The sequence below is a fragment of the Odontesthes bonariensis genome, chromosome 1 (genome assembly GCF_027942865.1).
Source record: "Odontesthes bonariensis isolate fOdoBon6 chromosome 1, fOdoBon6.hap1, whole genome shotgun sequence".
Lineage (NCBI taxonomy): Eukaryota > Metazoa > Chordata > Actinopteri > Atheriniformes > Atherinopsidae > Odontesthes > Odontesthes bonariensis.
In genome coordinates, this window is record NC_134506.1 from 9,403,406 (window position 1) to 9,418,870 (window position 15,465).

The 15,465-nt window shown below is 40.9% G+C and overlaps 1 protein-coding gene across 1 annotated transcript in view; it reads right to left on the bottom strand.

The window, feature by feature from the left end:
- The window catches only part of LOC142383713 (neural-cadherin-like), a 371,241-nt gene that overhangs the window by 31,858 nt on the left and 323,918 nt on the right, over window positions 1-15,465 (bottom strand). Inside the window, exon 33 of the mRNA XM_075469412.1 lies at window positions 9,839-10,103. Within this exon, the coding sequence (XP_075325527.1) occupies window positions 9,839-10,103 (265 nt within the window). The remainder of the gene's footprint in view (window positions 1-9,838; window positions 10,104-15,465) is intronic.

The following is a 15,465-nucleotide window of genomic DNA, read 5'->3' on the forward strand; positions in this document are numbered from 1 at the left end:
AACAATGCTTTTATAACATCAAGTAAAATTAGTACGAGTAAAAAAAAGTAGTAGTTTGTGTTTCCATTTCTTTAATATGCAAATACTGCAACTACTATTACAGCTCCTCCTACTATTGGTAGTGTATACTTGAACAAGCACTGGCAAGACAAAAGTGTGCAAAGAGCAGATTCTCACATTCTCCACCACAGCTAATACTGCATTTCACAGTTTTAAGGGAAGTTGTTTTAGGTCTTCAGAAAAATTAAGATTCAATTCTGTCACAGGATATTTCACAACTTTTCTGGAAGGACAATGAAATGGAAAACAGTAAGAAACAATCTGCTCTACGGTTTAAGTTGTTTGGATCCTGCTTAAGGCAAGATTTTTAAAACGGGACCATTTATTTTTTAAAAGACTAAATGATGAAATAAAATGCAGATACAGAAGAGATGCTGAAACTCAAATGAGCCAAAAGATTGAGAAAGCAAAGAATAATTGAAAGTAAAAAAGACTGAAACTGGATCTAAATAAACCAAAGGGCACGTGATATAAATTACATTTAAGGTACTTCCATCCATCCATCCATCCATTTTCTATACCCACCCATACCATCGGTCGGGTCCCAGCTATCATCGGGCAAGAGGCGGGGTACCCCCTTGAAGGGTCGCCAGTCAATAACAGGGCCACATAGAGATGATGGTGCTAACCACCACACTGCCGTGCAGCCCCATTTAAGGTACTCTATAATTAAAACTAACTTTAAACACATTCCTTATTTGTCAGTTTAATTTTTGGCTGTGTCAAATGGTGTGTTGGACAGTAATAAGAGGATGCCCTGGCTGTGTAAAGAAGAAAAAAGCCACTTTATTTAGTGTGCCTTTATTCTCTGTAATGAGGATTTGTGCCCACATGGGTGTTCTCCAGTTTCAAAACAATAATAAGTTAAAGTGTTTTTTTCAATTTTTTCAACAATCTATTTGTGGGCTATGAATGCTCTTCAATAGGGTTTTGTATTTGATTCAATGTGACTAACTGACGTTACATTTCGAGTGTTTATGTTCTCATTACTCAGTGCGAGGTTGGCAGTTTTTTTAAAAGGGACATTTAAAATAACACAAACACAAACAACCACAGAAACATATTTCCTCCCACAATCAATTACTTGTATCTCTGTTGAGGAGAAACACTTTTAATCTTATATACTGATGCATTGCCTTTTACAGACGGCTTTTGTGAGAGTTGTGTAGTTCTGACCTCTTCCTTTCTCAATTTTCAGACAGTATCTGATTTTCATATTTGTCTAAAAATATCTTTAGACTTCCAAGTGCTTGAATAGATGACATTCACACCTTGAGAGTTGTTGAGGTCACATGTCACTCATCTACCCAATAATTTTCAAGGTCATTTTGCTTGTTGCCTGTGAATTGTTTAACGACCTAGCAAACATGTATGAGATGTTTTGGCAATATAATTGTGTGAGGAGGGATGACAGAGCTGCATTGCAAGTGTTTTGCAAGTGATGCCAAAAGCCACCACCTATGTTGAAATGTAGAAAAACGTCTTCAAGACTCAAGAAAAGTACTTTGGTTGCATTTTATCAGCAATTAAAGTTGGATTCCTTTTTCTTTCTTTTTGAATATTTTCAGTATATCTGAATTTTGGCCCATATGGTAAGTAAAGTAGTCAGTCCTGGCCTTTGTCTCTGTTAAAATAGGGATGGGCAACAAATATACAGATTTCCATAATGGGCATGAATATTTGCTCACCAACCTTATGTTTATGTTAATGCATTTTGCAGACTCTTTTATCCAAAGCGACTTACAATTGAAAAAATATATAACATTACAGCTAACATCAAAGCTAACAATAAGCTACATAGAAGGAAATCCCAAGTCAGACTCTGTCAGAGGTGTAATGAGATTCGTTCTGAGACCGTGTGGTCGTCAGGTGGGAATGACAGATAGAGCTGGGTATCGTCAGCATAACATTGGTATGAGAAACCATGTGATCGCATGATCTGGCCCAGTGAGGTGGTGTATATGGCAAAGAAAAGAGGTCCCAGTACTGAACCTTGGGGGACCCCTGTGGCGAGGTGCTGCGCTGCAGAAGTGTGACCAAGCCAGGAGACTTTGAATGACAGACCAGTGAGGTATGATTCAAACCAGTGTGCTCTCCCTGCGATGCCCATGCTGGAGAGTATGGAAAAAAGGATCCTTAAAATAACCTTATAATAAGAATCGCTAAGCTTGCACTATTATTGAATTTGTATTATTTCAGACTGTCTGCAATTTGTTGTCACCCATATGTGTTTGTAACCCCCAATCTTTATTTTGGATTTATCTATAACTCAAAATGAAACACAGAAGACTTCCCATCCACACAACCAGGTGTAGGGTTTGCCATTATGACCAATGCATTTGGGTGAATAAGCCATTAAAGTGTTATATCAATCATTCATTAACACATGGATATGTCACAATCCTGATTTTATGAGAGTGCATATGAATAAATAAAATAATCTATTTTTGGTGTAGCTTCCCAGAAGAAATCCTGGGTAACGCACCTCACATGTCCTGGATGGCACACCAACCTATTTACTTTACTCTGTGCTGTGACACATCATTTTGTGTGACATTTTTTTTTCTGTTGCCATCTCTTCAAGTATCATAAAATACATTTTACAAACTTGGTCTAATTTCCATTAATTTCTATTTATTGATAGTGTTTATAATTGATTTTTTTTTTTACTGCGGAAAAATTAGGATCCATAAAATATGCTGCATTAATAAGAACGTATTTTAGTGCACTCGGGATGGTAACGTCTCTAATTAATTTTTTTGGATAAAAAACAGAAACGACAACGGCAAAAGAGAAAACACAACAGCAAATCAAAAAACACAAAGACAAATCAAAAAACACAACGCCAAAAGAGAAACGACAACAACATTAACCAATACGGAAAAGGTAGGTACCCTCGGGCGACACGAATCGTCGCTGATTTGACTGGTGGTGGTCCGTCCTTTGAACCGGAAGGACTATGGTTTACATGTTTCAAAATATGAGCGCTGCTAGTGTCAACGTACGCGCTGCTATTAAAGAATATTTTGACGCGAATATCCCGTCTTACATGCTGATTTATCTCTTGATGTTAACAAACAGGTCTCAAAAGATATTGACAAGGTGTTATTAAACTTTATATGGAGGAACAAAAAACACTATATCTGTAATAATGAACTCTTATGATAATGGTGGCCTTAACTTTTTAGACCTTTACACAAAAATGACAAAATCTTCAATTTGGAACTTCATACCAATATTGTTCCATGTGTAAAAAGTTACATACGTCATTTCTCTTTTGCCGTTGTGTTTTTTTTCTGTTACCGTTGTGTACACAATGGACCTATATTACATGAAAATAGTGGGGTAATTACAAGGCATCAGTATGACTGATTGGTTTTCTGGTTCTGGTGCTGGGACTGGTGCACAAATAAAAAAAACATCTGGGTCAATTCATCTGGCTCTTTAAAGAACAGAGATCTCCATTAAGCAAGTTAATGAGGAAATAGGAAGAGGAATTAATGAAAGAACAAATGTGGAAATAGAGAAATGTCAAAATAATTAGGAAAATAAAAAATAGATATAGAAATATTGTAATAATTTATTTCATAAAATCAAATTATTCTTTCAATATAATTCTATTCTCACATAATCTATTTTATTGCTTTTGATTTGTCATTTTTTAAATAGCTTTTGCTTCAACAATTTATGTATTGCTTTTGATATTGTATTAGCTCCTTCTAAATGTATTTTCTTTATTGCTTTGACCATTTCTCCATTGTGTTTGCAATTCAGTATTGCTTTTGCTATATCTTAGTTGCTTTTGCTATTATCTTAGCCATTGTTATTTGCAAATAATTGTTTTGCTTTTACCCTCTCTAAATTGCTTTTTCTATTTCCCCACTCTTCTCTGCAAAATAAAAAGGCAATTGCCAATGTGTGGTCTTGAACCTTCAACTTTGAACTTGCAAGTCAGTGAAACTAACAATTTGGACGTACCTCCCATTTAGATGCTAATATATGCTAAGTATGTGACAGCTAACAGAGGAAGCGATTACGCAGTGTCATGAGCTGTTCAATTCCTGCTCTTCAAGAACTGCTACCATTGATCCACAGCGCATGTATTAGATGAGATTCTGTTGCATCCTGTTGTTCATGCTACCAAGTTCTTGCGAGAGAAAGGGAGGATTCATATGTGCCGGGTTTTGGAAGGAATAGCCTATTGCTTAGCTTGATTGCCTTGTCAGCTTGTGGTGAAGGATTCAAGATGATGACCTGTTAAAACTGACCAAAACTAAAGGCTGAGTTATACTTCCCTTGCGCTTGCGTCTTGCGCTTGTGTTAATGGCTTGAGACGTTTATGCTTCATTTAGCTTTGCCGGCGCTTGCGTGTGCTGCGTGGCGATTCACCGCCAGGACAGTAGGTGGAGTAGCGGGTTTTTTCAATGACAAGCCTACTATGATGAAAGGAAATTCACCGCCAGGACCTCTTCGAGTGGATTCATGCTTCTTCTTCTTGTAAATAGCCGGTATTTTGTCAGATTTTCAACACCTTGGGGGTCTAAACGACTACTTTCTCGCCTGAAAATGTTTCAAATGTTGCTAAAATTATATATTTACAGAGTTTATAGCTTAAGGGAAATCAGCTTTTCAGGCTGGCTGATTTGGGCTCGGACAGGAGTGAAGTGCACTGTGTGTAAACGCTCTGCATACTGTCAGATCGATGAGTATGCCGTTTTCAAGTAGTAGGCGGTTTCGAACACAGCCAGTGGCTTACGCTTGCGTCTTGCGTAAAGTTTAGAAAATTGAGGTGACACACACAAGCACGCAAGGGGGGGCTTGCAACCGCGCAAGGGCTTGCGTTGCGTCTTGCGTCTTGCGTTGCGTCTTGCGTTACCGACTATAAACCAGGCTTAACAATAACTCTTTGGAGTAATAGATAAAAATAAGGGAAAAATAAAAGCCAATTATAGAAGGAAATAGAACATTTAAATGACAAATTACAAAGGCTACAGTAATAGTAAAAGTGACTACGAAAAAGCAAAGCCAATTACTAACAAGTCACTGATGTTAGCCTACAAAGTCCTTAAAGGGATAGTTCGGGATATTTGACATGAATCTGTATGGCATCACCATAACCAGTGTCGTGCATTCAAACTGACTTACCCCCGACAGTGTCCTGTGAGCCGAGTTTTTGTCCAGTGTTGGTCAAGGCGAAAGTAGTCCGGCTTGTTTGCTGGGGTCAAGAAATTAGCGCGTTTTTCTTCCCAAAACAGTACGTGTGCTAAAGAGTGATTTATTTCATCACAAAAACCGAAGCCGGCAAAAGTCACTCCTCGTTATCACTTGGGCCCTATACTGTCTCTCATTGTGTATCAGTGCGCACGTCATTCTGACCGCAAGCTGTGCGCACGAGTCTTTCTGTTCTTTGGCAGTGCTCAACACTTACTCTGCAGACAACTGGCCATCGGGTCCGGCTGGTCTGGGACGCCTCTTCCAGTTGATCTTGGGAACATGGAAAAAAGTTCTCAGACGCCTGCATTCAGGAGTGCAGGGAAGTCACCGTTATTTGTGATGCAGGCAGCAGCTGTCCTGCGGCCGCCGACATCCTCATCTATGGAAAGGTTTTGTATCTGGGGCATAACTAAATCCCACTCGTGGCAGCAGTAACATTCCACCTCTGTCTGCATTACTTCGCACTTCAAACAAGTGCACCAGGATTTGTCGGCCACCCTGGGTATCGCAGCTCCAGCAGTGGCTCCAGCTTCTGTTTCCATCACTTCTCTGTCCACCCTCTGTCTTTCTGCCCGATCTAAGTCCATTTGGCGAACTTCCTCCTCAGTATAAACGGGTTCATAAAGATACCCCCTTGGCTCTGAACGGAAGTCAATATGTTCCTCGTCGCTCTCGTTGTCAGACATCTTCCCGAGCAGTAAACAAAGTGAACTCGTGCGCACAGCTCGCGGTCAGAATGACGTGCGCAGTGATACACAATGAGAGACAGTATAGGGCCCAAGTGATAACGAGGAGTGACTTTTGCCGGCTTCGGTTTTTGTGATGAAATAAATCACTCTTTAGCACACGTACTGTTTTGGGAAGAAAAACGCGCTAATTTCTTGACCCCAGCAAACAAGCCGGACTACTTTCGCCTTGACCAACACTGGACAAGAACTCGGCTCACAGGACACTGTCGGGGGTAAGTCAGTTTGAATGCACGACACTGGTTATGGTGATGCCATACAGACTCATGTCAAATATCCCGAACTATCCCTTTAATGGAACGGCTCCCATCTACTTAAATGCTCTTGCAAAGGCTTATGTCACAACTCGGTCACTCCGGTCGTCACAGGATTCTAGCAGTGCCTACAACATGCTTAAGACAACCCGGACTCTTTTCATGTGTCGTTCCACGATGGTGGATTGACCTACCGAGCGCTACCAGAACAGGGGCATCCCTGAATATCTTCAACAAACTCTTGAAAACCCAGCTCTTCAGAGAGCATCTCCTATCTTAGCACTTACCCTGTACTTCCCTACTGCACTTTATCTTTCTGTACTCTATCGCTACACTGTCACCCCTGTCACCTCTGACAGAGTCTGACTTGTGGTTTCCTTCTATGTAGCTTATTGTTAGCTTTGATATTAGCTGTAATGTTATATATTTTTTCAATTGTAAGTCGCTTTGGATAAAAGCGTCTGCTAAATGCATAAACATAAACATAAACATAAACACTCCATAGTCCAAAAGCTGTAGTCCAGCCGCAGCTATTCAGAGAAAACACGGGAAGCCGGACAGCCTCTCCCATTCTCTGGCGAAATTGCTACATCTTCAATGTTAAATTGACGATAAAACAGTTATTCACAAAGATATGCCCAATACTGCATTTACTTTCATAACTACAACATGTTGTCCTGTAGCTTAATGAAGTGATTTGTTCTGAAATCGCAGCTGTTCACTGAGGAAATCATGTTATGAAGCCGCCACTAACAGCCAGGCTTCCGAGCCGAGGGCTGCCCGGCTTCAAGGAGGGGGCGGGAGAGTCAAGTTTTTTTCTACAATTCTAGGTCATCATTGGCTAAATCGACAAAAATTCATCAGTTCCGAGGCAGCCGGGCGTCTCTGGGGGTAGATTAGACGTGGGCGTGTCAATATGAGGGGCTGTGTCGTGATGATTGGAGTTAGTGTTTGTCCATCATGAGAGATGTTGTGGCAGCCGAATTTTTAAGCGGGGAGAATCGCGCTAGAACTCCAGTCCCAAAGCGGATACGAAAGAGACTGGTTGTCTGTGAAAGTGCTGTCGGAGTTTCACTCATACTTTTAGTTGTTTCTTTCCAGAATTCATGCTGCCCATTCACAAATGTTACCTTTTTTAAGAATACTTACCACCAGTGGCGGCTCCTGACATTTTTTTTAGGTAGTGCTATTTCCAGTCTGTGAAAGCTGCATCAGAGTGTGCTGTGCGAAGCTGAACCAATTGCACTGATGCAAACCTGTTATGTTCCCACACAGGAAATAAAATGTCCAATCGTCCAGAAACTCCTTGTCTTCCTTAAATAAACACAACGCAGAGTCGAGGGGTTATTTGGTCTTCCAAATAACCAAAGTGACTGCAATTTCTCCCGTTATGTCCATAAGTACCATAAAAGTCCATAGGACTGAGCTATATTTGTCTAGGTAGCATAATTTATTGTAATAATTTTAAATAATTTTTTGTTATTTTTTGTTATTTTTTGCATAATTTGCCAATCAGTTAATATTACACCTTAACCACTATTTATTTATTTTCCTCATATTGTTCCAGGATTCTATGAAATAAGTAAACACATAAGCTCTTAATGATAAGATTCATTCAATTTTCATTCTAAAGAATGTAATTAAAATGACAACATATAAATCCAAGTCAAGTGTTTATTGAAGTTTTGGAAAATATGACTTAGAAAAGCATAACCAGTTGTCAAACATGGTTAAGTGCAGCTTACTTATGTGAGATTTCTCTCTTTTTTAAATATAATACTGCACCGTTAACAATGAATGTGTCATTATACATTCTGCTATCATTGTCAACATTATATAAAAGATTTAAATCATTACAAGTCAATGATTGAGCACAAAAGGGTAAGTTATTTAGCTACATCAAATACTACCTGGAAAAATAGCAGGGTTGGTGGAGCCCTGGGTTTCATCTTTGCCTCGCAAGGCGAGCTCGAAAATCCCGCAAAATTCTTTCAAACTTCCTTCTCCGCATTAGTACGACGACTAAAGGGTACTTCTTTCAGAGACACTACCGTGTTGTTGCACTCGACACTCGCCATCTTCTTCATAGAATGTTTTTTTTTTTTTTTTTCTTTATTGAAAACCACAATGTTACAACAACAAGTAGAAAGTTCATGGTCCCGCGCAACAGACATGTGACGAAAGCACGTTGTGCGTCGTTTGTGCGAGCACATAAACCCTCATAGAAAATGCATTGGGAGCAGGATTTTTGAAAAAAACTGAGGTCCCATTCAAGTCAATGGGAGCTTCCTGGTGCAAATTCGACCCTGACAGAAATCGCACAAAATGGGCGTAGCAACACCAGCCGCGACCTTAATCTGATTGGACAATGACATATACAACCAGTTCGCCTACAGTAGATCAGTCCCACCTTAGCAACTAGATTAAAAAAAAAAAAAAAGACTCCATGTTTGGTAGTGCGTCGCACAAATCGCCCCTATGGAGGAGCCGCCACTGCTTACCACCACCATCAAACTCTAAGTATTCATTATGACAGGGAAAAATGCTCCACAGATTCTGATTCAGCCACAGATCCAGCCATTTACAGGCCTTAGATTCGATCATACTTGATTTTGGCCTTGCTGTGTGAATTTTCAAAGTCTATACCTTCTTTCTGTGTATTTGCTGGGCATACTTGTCATACTAGACACAGCTATGTTATAACTAATTCTTTTTAACTTTGCTATCTTCTGCATTGGGATGGCACGAGCCACTACAACCCTGAACGTGTAATATGGGCTTCCCCTGTTTAAAAGTCAGCAGCCGCCACTGCTGTAGTCTATTGAGAAAACCTAACATGGTAGTGTTACATGACTTCTGCTGACTGGTGTGAAACTCCATGCATTGCAACAATTAAGGGTGAGCCTCACCTTGTAACATCACTCAAGTCAGTGGCAGTACAACCATGTGCAGAAAGGAGTTAACTGTCAACTATTACTGTTAAGTACTTTCAGCTAGTAGATGTTGTCAAAAATGTTGGTGTAAAGTGAAAATAGCCCAAAAACCATCTGATCTCTTGGATAGAATTTTCAATACCAAACTAATAACATTAACTAAAGGTTAACTAAGAAAGTAAATGATGTGGTACTTTAGCCCTTATAGTTACATGAGTCTTGAGGAAAGCTTATATCAGTGTTTCAAAGCATGTAAAAGCAGCACATTTGCAGAGATAAGAAAAACAAAATAAAACTATGAATTCATTAGTCTGCAGCTATCCTCAATTGTAAAATTGAAAAAAATCTTTATCTAAGCGTTTGTGAAGTGATGTATTATTCTATATCAGTGGAAGTATTGCAGAGTTTATTTGTATTCATAAAATCCACCACATTTGCTCTTTTAAAGAATGTTTGAGAGTGATACATTGATGCAGAGAATACAACATTCCACCAATGACGGTGTTACAAACAACAAAATATGTAGTGAGATCACAGTTCTTGGCAAAGGTTAATTTGGTGGAAATCACTATAATCTCACTCAAGTAACCCTTTGCGATTTTATCATGAGCTGCAAGATTTTACCACCCACCTTGAAAGCTCTTGTTGATTCCAGAGGGGAGAGTGTTTCCCAGCATCACAGCAGTGGGGTCAACAATGATTTCTCTACTTCTGCCCCGTAATCCTGTCACCTCCCGCTGTCCTCCACCACCATCTAATCGCAACGTCATCTCATTGTCATGCCGATCTAGGAAGACCTCATGCCATTCACCATTGTCAAGGCGGTAGTTGGGCAGGGTTAGGTTGTAGTCCCCGTCACCGAGGTTGTAGAAAACACAAAGGAGGCCCTGAAAGATCTGCAGTGAGAATATGATGTGTAAAGAGGTTTTTAAGTTTATCATAGCTGCAGAAGTTTGTACTAAAGGAAACATTTCAAAAGTTAAGCTTGCTTAATATCTGGAAGATATCTTATCAACTTGTATAACAACTTGTATAAGGCACTTGGCAATTGCTTGAAGAGTATGTGACAAAACAAGTACCTAACCAACGTTTAATCTTAACCATGGTTAGCTTTAACAAATCTAACTCAAATTGACGAGGCCACATATCAAATTGGGGCTTGACATTAGGATAAACCATTAGTAAAACTTTGACAAACACGTCAGGAAAACTGACAGAGAATCAAAGTGATCACAGGCAGCAGAAGTCAGTCAAATGCTATGGAAAAAGTTCAAAATCATGCAAAATACTGTTTTAACAGAGCAAAGACAATTAAATATACATTATTTAACAGCACAGCAACAGTCACAGTAAAATATCAGTACAGCCTATGTCAATTCTAAGCTGGTCTTTAATTGGACTAAAATGCTGAGTAAAAAGTACACCATTACTTTGTTGGTCTGGAGCATTCAGATCTATCTTTAGATAGAATACGTGGGCTTTAGAATGCACACATCTAAAGATGTGCATATTTCTCCATAGATGCCGGATGTTTCAGTCCTTTTTACATCTCATAAGGCTGAGATTTCAAAGCTCATTAAAAAAAATGGGAAATGTTTGTGAATTGGTTCATTTTAGGACTAGTTAAAAAACTTCAGCTGGTGAACAAAGAACTTTGAATAATTCAGTGTTAATCTGTATGAACCGAACTTGGATGTAGTGTGAACTTGCACAACACTGCTGGACAGCCTGCACTCACTAACTTGACCATGATCTTCTCTGTATATAGATAAACAAATGTGAAGCCATCTAGCCAAGAGCAAAAGCTTGGCCACATTTATCCCACGCGCATCAGCAAAGAAAACCACAGAATTGATGAAAAAGAAAAGAATCGAGATTCACATGGATATGTCAAGCAAGATGGCGGTATATTATTGGAGAGATCCCCTTGGCCTGACCACCAAACTATCTTCTGCCCAATCTCTAGCCACTTGTTAGATTTACGTTAGTCAATGTCTATTGCTTCCCTGAACTTTCTGGAGTATGTATTTCTGAGATTATGGCGATTTCAATAGCCTAGCACCGAAAACGAAACCAATCAACAGGCTGCATGCCCACGAGGACAAACCCCAGCCATACTAAGGAATATCTTTCAAAAATGCAAGACGACAAGCCTTAAAATATGAAGAGTGTGATTGCTGTGACAAGAACTATGAATGCTACACTCCGAGGGGTTGCTGCGGATACATTGACAATTAAATAAACATGCAGCGTTAAAGAACGCAGAGAACAACATACATGAGAGGCTGGAGGAGACCGAAACAGAAAAATGGAAATGCTGACTAAAAGAGTTGGAAAACTACAGTAAGAGAAATAATGTGAGGCTTGTGGGTCTGAAGGAAACTTATGATACTTATGGCACAATGGAGACGTGTGAAAAAGATTCTGCATGAGGGGTTGTATGGCAATAGTTTTGACCTGGACTCGTGTCGATTGGTGAGGGGCCTGTGGTGTTCTCGGCGAGTGTCACTCCACGGACCAAGAATCGGTCTTCTCTTCTTTTTTTGTTTTTGATCTGTGTTCTTGTTGTTCGGTTCTTTTTTTTTTTAACTTTAGGGCCCCTGCTAGCGTGTTAGCGGGTACTTATAAGTTCATATCGGTTACTCGCTATAACGCGGTTCATCTTTCACGGTCTCGCTGCTTCACGGATTTGCATCGTGCATTGTGTTCTGCATTCTGATTGGCTAAACAGTCTCTCCGCTTCTACTTTACCTGTGTGTCAATAACGTTGCGGTTTAAAATATACACGTACACGTTCATTACAGTTCTCAAACATAATCGATGGTGGCATGTCGGTATATATAAATCTTTTTGCCCAGAAGAAAAAAGAGCGACAACAACTACCGATAACTATGTTCTTCTCTCGAAAAAACACACCTGCACCGCGGGCTTTAGAAGAAAAAAACGCTACAGAGCGGAGTCAGGATGCAGCGGCTCAGTCAGAAGAGCAGTGAAATATACGTGAGTCACTATTTGTCCCACTGTACTTTGTATTTTTTTTCAAAATCATTTTATTTTTCATTTTCATTTGATCTCCGCAATTTGAAGCCTTCAGTTCATATTGATGATGAAAATGATTATTTTACAGTAGGCTACAGTAGTTATTTGTAAAAAAAAAAAAAAACGTTTATACAGTACTTTTATTTGTTAAACAAATGCTTGGGCCTGTAAAATGGTTTTGTTCTTTGGTTTCAATGCATTATGGAGCATTTCATTGTATAATAATTGTAAAAAAAAAAAAGGTTTCTACTTCACGGATTTCGCCTATCACGGGTTCTTTTTGGAACGTAACCCCCGCGAAAAACGAGGGTTCACTGTAGTAGTTTTTGTATAACACAAAGCAAAGATGATTGCTGTTAAAGTGTATGCAGGCGGGATTTTACTTTCACAGGGTGACACAATGTAACGCCCTTTAGTTACACACTTGGTGTAATCCCCAATATTTCTGTTTTTTACATGTAGTTCTTAATTTCACCAGCAGAGTGTGTATGCATCAGGTTCAAGCACTGCTCCCGCTCGGTAGTCTGTTCCCTGCTAGTTTTTTTGATGCCAATGAAGACAGACACTGCAGCCGAGACAGCATGTTAATGTAAATAACTTGACAAAAAGTGGTCAAACTTTATTTTGTCTGGAGTTATTGGTCCGGGAAGGTACTTATAACCGTGAGGAGGTTTTGGAGTGCCGGATATTACCGAGTTGTTGTGTTTTGTCTAAGAAAAGATCTCTGGTGAGTAGCAACCATAAGCGCTTAGCATCGTATGCTAGCGGGTGCCTTAAATAGCTAACTATGCACTCATTTCATGAATATATCATCAGTATGTTTCGTTATGTCTTCTAGAAAAATTTTAAAAACCAACCGGAGGTATATGTGTGTGTACTGAAGTTGAGAATGTGGTTAAATTTGCATTTTTTGAGTGGAAAATGTCTGTGCTAAAAAAATCGAGCTACAGCTAAATGCTATCCATCCATCCATCCATTATCTTCCGCTTTTCCGGATCGGGTCGCGGGGGCAGCAGCCTAAGCAGAGAAGCCCAGACGTCCCTGCCCCCGGCCACTTCCCCCAGCTCTTCTGGGGGGACCCCGAGGCGTTCCCAGGCCAGCCGAGAAACATAGTCTCTCCAACGTGTCCTGGGTCTTCCCCGGGGCCTCCTCCCAGTGGGACGGGCCCGGAACACCTCACCAGGGAGGCGTCCAGGAGGCATCCTAACCAGATGCCCGAGCCACCTCATCTGACTCCTCTCGATGCGGAGGAGCAGCGGTTCTACTCTGAGCCCCTCCCGGATGACCGAGCTTCTCACCCTATCTCTAAGGGAGAGCCCAGACACCCTGCGGAGGAAACTCATTTCGGCTGCTTGTATTCGCCATCTCGTTCTTTCGGTCACTACCCACAGCTCGTGACCATAGGTGAGGGTAGGAACATAGATTGACCGGTAAATCGAGAGCTTGGCCTTCTGGCTCAGCTCCTTCTTCACCACGACGGGCCGGTGCAGAGCCCGCATCACTGCAGACGCCGCACCGATCCACCTGTCAATCTCCTGTTCCATTCGTCCCTCACTCGTGAACCCCGAGATACTTGAACTCCTCCACTTGGGGAAGGATCTCATTCCCGACCCGGAGAGGGCATTCCACCCTTTTCCGGCTGAGGACCATGGTCTCAGATTTGGAGGTGCTGATTCTCATCCCAGCCGCTTCACACTCGGCTGAAAACCGCTCCAGTGAGAGCTGAAGGTCACGGCCCGACGACGCCAACAGAACCGCATCGTCCGCAAAAAGCAGAGACCCGATTCTGAGGTCGCCAAACCAGACCCCCTCAATGCCCTGGCTGCGCCTAGAAATTCTGTCCATAAAAATTATGAACAGAATCGGTGACAAAGGGCAGCCCTGACGGAGTCCAACCCTCACAGGAAACATGTACGACTTACTGCCGGCAATGCGGACCAAACTCTGACACCGGTCATACAGAGACCGAACAGCCCATATCAAGGAGTCCGGCACTCCATACTCATGGAGCACCCCCCACAAGAGTCCCCGAGGGACACGGTCGAACGCCTTCTCCAAGTCCACAAAACACATGTTGGGCAAACTCCCATGCACCCTCCAGGATCCTGCCGAGGGTATAGAGCTGGTCCACTGTTCCACGGCCAGGACGAAAACCACACTGCACCTCCTGAATCCTTGCCACCGAGGAGTTTTTTTAACCACCTTGGCAACCTCAGCCCCAGAAATGGGAGGCCCCATACACGGTGTTGACGGTGCACCGCCCCCCCCCCCCCCCGAGCCACCGGATGGTGGACCAGAATCTCTTCGAGGCCGTCCGGAAGTTGTTCTCCATGGCCTTTTATGTGCACTGAGCAGTTTTTAAAGCTAAAAACAGTTACAAATATTTCATAATACATACTTTAGTGTATGTTGGCTGTTTAAAATTCATTTTTATAGCTGTATATGATATGCTGTCAGTGAGTGGTCAAATCCATTGATTTAAGATTGAAAACAGAGAGATTAAAAGATTAAAAGAAACTGTACAGTAAATTCAGATACATTTATCAGTAGAGATTAAGAGATTGATAATGAATATAAAACTGCTGCACTATGCAGGTTGTTTTTTTTGGGTGTGAGATAAATATGATGGCGAGCCAGAACCAAGCTCGAGGATCGTAGAGCGGGACCACCGGCGTACATGCGTGGAGGGTGTGACGGCGGAGCAGCTCATCGTGCGTCTGGATGAAAGAGCATCAAACACACCTTATAGATAAGACACAAACACTACCTGGGTAGACAAGACAATCACACCACCATACATTAAAGACTCTTACACAAACTGTGGACACTGACTCAATTGGACATTTGACTTAATTCCTGGACTCTATTTGACTCTGTTTTGTTTTTTATTTTTTTGGTCCCTTTTCTTTTTCTTTTATATGCACTTTGAAGGTATTTTTGTAATCTGTAAATTGTTATGGTTGTTGGTTACAACTTAGCTTGTTAAAAGGAAAACTCTAGATTGATCAAACTGTTTTTTTTTTTTACTCTGAGAAATATTAATCCAGTCATAACGAAACTATTTTCTTTGTTAAATTTGAAAGGGTGGCTTCCTGCCAATAAAGGATACTTTTGTTACTCTCTTTCAAATTGCTTTCCCGGTCATGTCTGTATCCTCCTTGAGCAAACTTACATCTTCTGATTTTGCCCAAAGTTAAAGTACATCATAGTCACCTTGGC